The sequence below is a fragment of the Sinocyclocheilus anshuiensis genome, unplaced genomic scaffold (genome assembly GCF_001515605.1).
Source record: "Sinocyclocheilus anshuiensis isolate Anshui unplaced genomic scaffold, SAMN03320099.WGS_v1.1 scaffold437, whole genome shotgun sequence".
In the NCBI taxonomy this organism is placed as follows: Eukaryota; Metazoa; Chordata; class Actinopteri; order Cypriniformes; family Cyprinidae; genus Sinocyclocheilus; species Sinocyclocheilus anshuiensis.
Window position 1 is genome coordinate 175,869 of NW_015539902.1, and position 8,014 is coordinate 183,882.

Below are 8,014 nucleotides of genomic sequence, written 5' to 3' on the forward strand. Positions count from 1 at the left end.
GCACATTTATATAGGTTAAACATTTAAACTAACATTGTGATATACTTGAACTGTTTTATATATAGATTTTATTTTAGGCAAGTCCTGATGATTCGAGAAGGCTACATTGATCAAATATAGGCTATAGGCTATGATCAATTCACTGTCTGCCGCTGGCCTTTACTTAAAAAAACAAAAAAACATACATATTAACGAACAAAAAATACTCCAAATGTTTTCTAAAAAAACGAAACGAAATATAATCACTTTTCCATTACATACAAAACTGAACTATTTTAATAGCTGAAACACAAATAAAACTAGACCCTTTACAGTTTAGAATGATGTATTACTCTTACCTTTATGAGCAAAAATGGCTGCGTATTTTAAGTTGTTTCCACTGTTAGAAAAAAATGCAAGTGATCGCACTGGCGCTTCCGTGTCCTGCAGAGCGCGCTTCAGCTTCCACTCTCCGCAAACAATTGGATATGCACATTTATATAGGTTAAACATTTAAACTAACATTGTGATATACCTGAACTGATGCTCTTGATATATGTATTGTAGGTGTGTAAATGTATAATTGCCTTTTCATTATTTTTCAGTTTTATTTAAATTTGTAGTTAAAACAACTAAAAATAAATGTATTTTAAAGTTTAGAATTAGACAGCACACAGGCTTACGCTGAAAACAACAAAATGGAACCTCAAGGTTGATCTAGGAAAATGTGTGCAAATGTATAGGGCCCCATTCCTATATTTTGCCTGGGGCCCCCAATTCACTAAATCCGCCCCTGATGGCAAGCATGCATTTATACACCCTGCATTACGAGGCATGTTTACTCATGTAAGTAATGACATATTTGCATGTTCATCGCACATGTATCAAAATAAAAGCGACTTCTTTGTGTCCCAACTTTTTGCTTTCTTTGTTGCCCGTGACAGCTCTACCTCTGCAAATAGTGTGCACTGCAGTAACAGTGTGATTGCCATTCAACGGGAACACCACAATATCAGACCACAGTGCTACCGGCATGCCAATCAAATCTTGACAATGCCAAATTAAAGGCCTTGAACTTTCCACTGCATGTTGAGGAAAAAAATCAGTTATCTTCAATGTCAGTGCAGTGCACTTAAAGACGTTCTTCAAACAATTTGATAAGCACTTTTGAAAATGCATTTTCTGTTTCCAAAAAAGTATTACACCCTCTGAAGAGCACAACTGCCTTTCATGTATTGACATCTTATTTTCTGTCTTTTCATGCCAATGTTTGTCAATAGCAATTTTCAGTGGTTGAATTTCTCTTGCCAACATAACAGGTTATGGAATCAGTTCAAACTAAAAATTCAATGGCCCACAAAATGATGAAATATGCAATATGTGTTATGGCAAGCTATTTAAATGCTAATTTATGAGATTAGTTAAATAAGTGTAACATCATTACATGTATTTAATGCAATTAAAACATTTATCTAATTTGATATTAAAAGTGCTTAATTCTGTTCTGTCTTTTAAAGAAGTGTTAGAAAACAGCACAAGTGTTCACGCTTTTGCCAGGCTCTTGTGTATTCCGGTGTAAATGAGAAGGACCTTCTAAATGTCAGTTTTATTTATTAATCAATCACATTATTCATGATTCATTAATCTTTCAACATACATTCATATGAAGAACCTTTAACATCCACAGAACTTTTCCAATACACAAAACGTTCTTTATAGTGGAAAATGTACTTTAGATTATTAAAATGTTCTTCATACTAAGGTAAAAAAAAGTTTTTTTTTTGTTTTTTTTTGATGAACTCAAAATGGTTATTCTATGGAATTGCTGCAATTGTGAGATAAAAAGTCACAATGTAAGATGTAAAGTTGGATTTGTGAGATATAAAGTTTCAATTGTGAGATACATACTTGCATTTGTGAGATATAGTACCATTTGTGAGATATAAAGTCGAAATTGTGAGATAAAATCACAATGTGAGAAATAAAGTCACAATGTAAGATGTAAAGTCGGATTTGTGAGATATATAACTGCATTTGTGAGATATTTAGTAGCATTTGTGAGATATAAAGTCACACTTGTGAGATAAAATCACAATGTGAGAAATAAAGTAACAATGTAAGATGTTCAGTCAGATTTGTGATGTATAAAGTCACAATTGTGAGATAAAATCACAATGTGAGAAATAAAGTCACAATGTAAGATGTAAAGTCGGATTTGTGAGATATATAATTGCATTTGTGAGATATTTAGTAGCATTTGTGAGATATAAAGTCACACTTGTGAGATAAAATCACAATGTGAGAAATAAAGTCACAATGTAAGATGTAAAGTCGGATTTGTGAGATATATAATTGCATTTGTGAGATATTTAGTAGCATTTGTGAGATATAAAGTCACACTTGTGAGATAAAATCACAATGTGAGAAATAAAGTCACAATGTAAGATGTTCAGTCAGATTTGTGATGTATAAAGTCACACTTGTGAGATATAAAATCACAATCTGTCGATCCATGAAGAACTTTTAACATCCATGGAAACTTCCCGCTGCACAACAGCTTCTTTATAGTGTAAAAGTTCCTTTAGATTATTTAAATGTTCTACACACACACACACACACACACACACATTTGTTTCTGTGAATTGTGGGGACTTTCCATAGACTTCTATTATTTTTATACTGACCAAACGATATTTTCTATTCCCTAACCCTAAACCTACCCCTTACAGAAAACCTGTTTGCATTGTTACACTTTCAGATAAACAGCGCAGACCGGTCCCCACAATGTCAAAACTTTCAGTTTTTACTATCCTTGTAGCAATGTAGCATAAACAAGCACACACACACACACACACGTTATTTTAAAAGATTTGTTCACAGAAAGGTTCTTTGGGGAACCAAAAATGGTTCTTCTAGGCACTGCTGCGAAAACCCCATTCTGCAACCTTTACGAGTGTAGTCTAAAGTTTTTACCAGTAGACTCAGCAACACTTTGTCGTACAATATACTGAAAAACTATTTTCTTACTCATATCAGAAGCAGAAAGTCCACACACAGCCTGATTTATTGTGTTTTGCTTTGCACTGACCCTCAAGCTACCGCTAGTGCTAATGTTTCTGTTTGGTTTGTTTTCACTGATGGACTGAGACAAAAAAAAAAAAAAACACTCAATCTATGTCTGATCGGTGCATTGAGATAAAGCTGCTCATAACTGCTGGTCTAGGATCAGTTTCTCCTACCCACATCCAAACCTTAACTATAAGTCTGATGGGGAAATCTGACTGTAGATCAGTGGCTGCGGAAAAAATATATTTAATTTCAAATGTTCCAATGTGCAATTCATGAAATAAAAAGTACCTCAGTTTATCCTTAGGATTGTGTAACTGAAGAAGATCAACATTTAGCTATGTCTACAGAGCTGCTGAACAATCCAGAAAAATGAATATGCATGTTTCCACTTCAGCTGTGAAAGTTGACAGAAAAAAAGAGAAGGAAACATCCCTCACGTCTTATTTCTTTCATTAGGCTTCACACATAAATGTCAACACAGATAACGTCCTATTCCTGCAAGCTGGCTGACATTAAATGACACCCCGTGCACAGACTTTTATATTGCTTTCTCTGAAAAGTGATTTCACAGGCTGAATCTTTTCTTTTCTTGCCTGACTCGTGTACAGCTGTGGTTTGCATTATAACAGATGAATTAAAATGCAGTCAGTGTCCTGGAAGTCGAGTAGTGGAGGAAGACATGAATACATAGTAAACGTGAGGGATTTACTCTTAGATGTGCTGAGGCTGCTTGACATTATTTGATGTCATATCCAAACCCTCTTCAAAAATGTCCCCAGATTCACTTTCCTCATCTAATTTTGACGTATTTCTAAATATCCAATTGAAAGAAAACGATGAAGTTTCATGTGTGGAGTCACTGAATAGAAAATGAGACATTAACATAAAACTGTATATTGTATATTGAATGAAGCTGATTGAGATTTCTTTTTAGTTGCACACCAAAATTAGGTAATCTCTCACAAGATACAATAGATAATTCAGCCCGATCAATTCAGCCCATGACCATGAGTGAGCTTCAATATAAGAGACAGTTCACCCAAAATCATATCTGTCATCATTTATTCACTCAAACCTGCAAAAACTTTCTTTCTTTCTTCAGTGGAACACAGAAGACATTTTGAATTCAAATTTGAGTTTTTAAACACCAAAAGGGACTAAAAGCATCATAATAGTGCTCCATATGAGTCCTGAAGTACTGTATACCCCAGGTCATTTTTGTGGGAGAGACTGAAATTAAAGTCCATGATGACAGAATGTTTATTTTAGGTGAGCTATCACTTTAAGAAATATAACTAGTGACATTGCCTAGATAATTAACAATGCTATATTTTCTGTAAACAGCATTGCAACGTAAAGGAAGATTTCCTTTACCTTTTCCATCACCTTTTGAAGAACGGAATTTCCAAAAAATGCTGGGTTCAGGTCGTCCGATGGCCAGACACATGAGGCTTACGTTACTACCCTCGTTCACTGAAACATCCGCGGATATGTTTACAATCCTGGCAGGAACTGAAAAAAAAACAAAAACAAAACAATGCAACACTGTAATCAAACATTTGATAAAACTTCCGTAAAGAAAAGTCGGCACTTATGTGATTAATCATCTATTAACAAAAAATGATGACATAATCAGGACCCAGAGGATGTTTTCAATGTATTATTATCAGGATGTGTGTGTATTTTTCACTATTCTGTCATTTAGTAAACCCTGTTCACTTATGCAAGCAGCAGATGCAAGTTACATTTACATTTTCTGTTTTCCCTAGAAAATTCTTATGCAAAAGTCTTGCAACGATTTTCCAGGGCATGTTGTTATTTATATTTTATAAGGTTGTATTTTATAAAGAAAAACAAACATGATACAAGCAGTGTACAAAGCAAAAGAAAACAGTTTTTATTAAAAATATAGATCTCATATTCAGATTGTTGTGACTTTGTGGTAACATCTTTGAAAATTATATGTACTACTGTAAGGGTCTACTGTAATAGTGAAATATTATTACATTTTTTAAATAACTGTTTTCTGTTTTTATATCTGTTAAAATGTAATTTATTCCTGTGATAGCGAAGCTGAATTTTCATCAGTCATTACTCCAGTCTTCAGTGTCACATGATCTTTCAGAAATAATTCTAATATGCTGATTTGGTGCTCAAGAAACATTTCCTTCAACAGAAAACTGTGTTGTTTAATATTTTTTGTTGACACATTTTTAGGATTCTTTGTTAAATAGTAAGTTAAAATAATGGCATAAGTGTTTATATGCATAATTTATAGATCTATATTTTTATTCTCCCATCTATCGAGACTGGTGTATGAACTATGATTCTAATTTGAATACAGTGATTCTAGAATCCAAGGTTTCTTTATAACAATTCTGACAGCATTTTATTTAGGTGGTTATCCTCTAACAGTGAATGTGTTCTAAAGTGTAACCCTTGAGTTTTGAAGTCATTCCAATTATAGAACCATACAGTAAATGAATTGTCAATCAAATGATTCTTTAGGCTTTGTAGATAAATCTACATTCAGTCGATTAGAATAACGCCTCAGAATTACATGCTGCGGTTTGATTGACGTGATGAGATGAGCAGATCATGCTCTGTTAAGGTAATGTTGTTTATAACTTGACTGAAACTGGAAATGGTACCCAGACAGTCTGTCCGTTTTCTTGACTGTGTTCCATGTTTCAGTCTGAATAAACCAAGCAGCCAGTATCTCAGAGATATAATTTAGTTGGCGTTCTATCGGGCCTGCCTCATACGGGAGTCTGCTATCTATGTTTGCTGAAAAAGTAAATATTTTATGGTAAATTCTGTTTACTGAAGTTTTAGTGAGTCATCCAAGCAGGCACAAGAATTTTCTTAAGGGACATCACTCACTCACTCACACACACACACACACACACACACAGGTACACCAACGTGCACAAACACACTCCAGTATGACTGAATAATTGATCTGTAAAAGAAGTCTGGACTGCAAGCAAAAAACAGCTGCTAATACAGATACTGAGGTCAGAGTCTTCCAAGTTTCTGCAATTTGACTACTGATTCACTCACGTGCCGTTAAATATTTAACATGTAAATGACAATGATTCAGACAAATGTGTAATTGAAAACAAATTAATTTAGTTTGAAATAAATCCAGTTATCCACGTAAGCCACCAGTGTATGACAATATTGTGTCTTATCTATCAAATCATAACAGCAGGGGGAAAGTCCTGATGGGACTAATTAAATTTTTACTCCAGAACAATCATTTTCTGCCTGTAATAAAATTGAAAATACTTCAAAAGAACAAGTTTCATGAGTTATAGCTTAAGTGAGTCTGTGTGTGTGCATGGCACAAGATTGAAGCAATGAAATTGGCCAATTCTATCTATCTATCTATCTATCTATCTATCTCTCTCTCTCTCTCCTCTCTATATATATATATATATATAAACTTATTTTATTTCAGCTATTTTCATTTTTACTGTATAACTTAATATACTAAAATACCTGAAACTAATAAAAATGACAAAAACACACAGCAAATTTACAACAACTTGTAAAATAAAATTGAAAATGAAAATAATTGAAAATGAAATTGAAAATCAAAATAAATAAAATTGAAATGAAAACAGAAAATATAACAATAAAAATGCAATCACAATATTAATATACATTATAACTAAAATAGTATCTCAGTGATTCTAAAATACCACTGGTCTCTGAATATATTTGTCTGCATTTTAAAATATTACATATTTTAATTATCCATTTATTTATATATTTTAATAACCCATCTAAAATTAATAATAATAATAATCAATAACAAAAATTAAATAATAATAAAAACACTTAATAATTCTAAATACAAATCATTTAACTTCATTTGTGAATATTTACTGGAATGAATAATAAAAAATAAAAAAATTGCTAAAACAATAAAATAATTTTTTTTTTAAAGCAAAATGCTAACAGGGATTCATTTTGACTTAAAGAAACAGCTGCTAACAAGTTATTAGTGTGGCTACCTTTAGTTAGTAACCCCCAAAACTGGTATGTGAGTGAAGGTAAATACAGTGACCGTACCTCAGCTTATTCCAGAGAGCACAATCACAGCAAAAGATGTGTAAGAGAGCCGTCCGCTTCTTTCTGGTGAATATTTCATCCTGTGATGAGCACTTTCTTTGAGTCACTGTGCTTTTCACCATCATGCATTCCCTGTGTTCTCACCACTTCCCTCCCTTACATCAAAGGTATTGTTTCATCCCTGTATCTCAATCTATAATTGATGGCTTCGGCTTTCTAACCATGAATTCCAAATTCAGGCCACTGTTTCAAACAGACCAGTTTGAGCTCCTCAAAAGAGAGAGAGGACAGAGTTCAGAGCATGAACAGGCAGAATGACTATGCTAACATTTTCCAAAGAGACACAAGCAAGTCGAGTTATATAACTCAGGTTACCTCTCCTCAAGAGCGTGTGTGTTTGTGGTAAACTGCTGAAAATCGATCCATCATTCTCAGCCAAATGACAAACCTCAACCATCCTCAAGTTCGTGATGAAGTATCTTTCTGTCTACGTGCCCAAATTCCCACCATCTCTGAGCAATACCTGTATTTTTAATTGGACATGCGCTGGGTTAAAATAACTGCAGAAGGCAGAAAACCCACAGAAATCAGTGGGAGAAAAACTCATTCGTGAGCTGCCTCTGGTGATATAGCTGCCGCTAATGTTTCACCCGGGCAAATTGCACTGGCTTCGTCTCTACATTTATATTCTCATAACCCTACTGAATCTTTCCAATGGCTCATTACTGCTCTTTAAAATGAGAAAAAAAGAGTTGCCTCCTGATGCAATGGTGGAAACTGAGGCATACTATATAGAAAACTATATGGCAACAAGGGAATGCTGAGTTAAAGACATAAATGTAACCAATATAAATTTTGTAGTGAACTTATATATAAAAAAAAAAAA

The 8,014-nt window shown here is 33.7% G+C and overlaps 1 protein-coding gene across 2 annotated transcripts in view; it reads right to left on the reverse strand.

The window, feature by feature from the left end:
- Positions 1-8,014, reverse strand: part of opcml (opioid binding protein/cell adhesion molecule-like) — a 154,570-nt gene that overhangs the window by 29,469 nt on the left and 117,087 nt on the right. For both annotated transcript variants that reach the window (XM_016482959.1, XM_016482958.1), the window contains one exon: positions 4,423-4,560. In XM_016482959.1, coding sequence (XP_016338445.1) covers positions 4,423-4,560 — 138 coding nt within the window. The remainder of the gene's footprint in view (positions 1-4,422; positions 4,561-8,014) is intronic.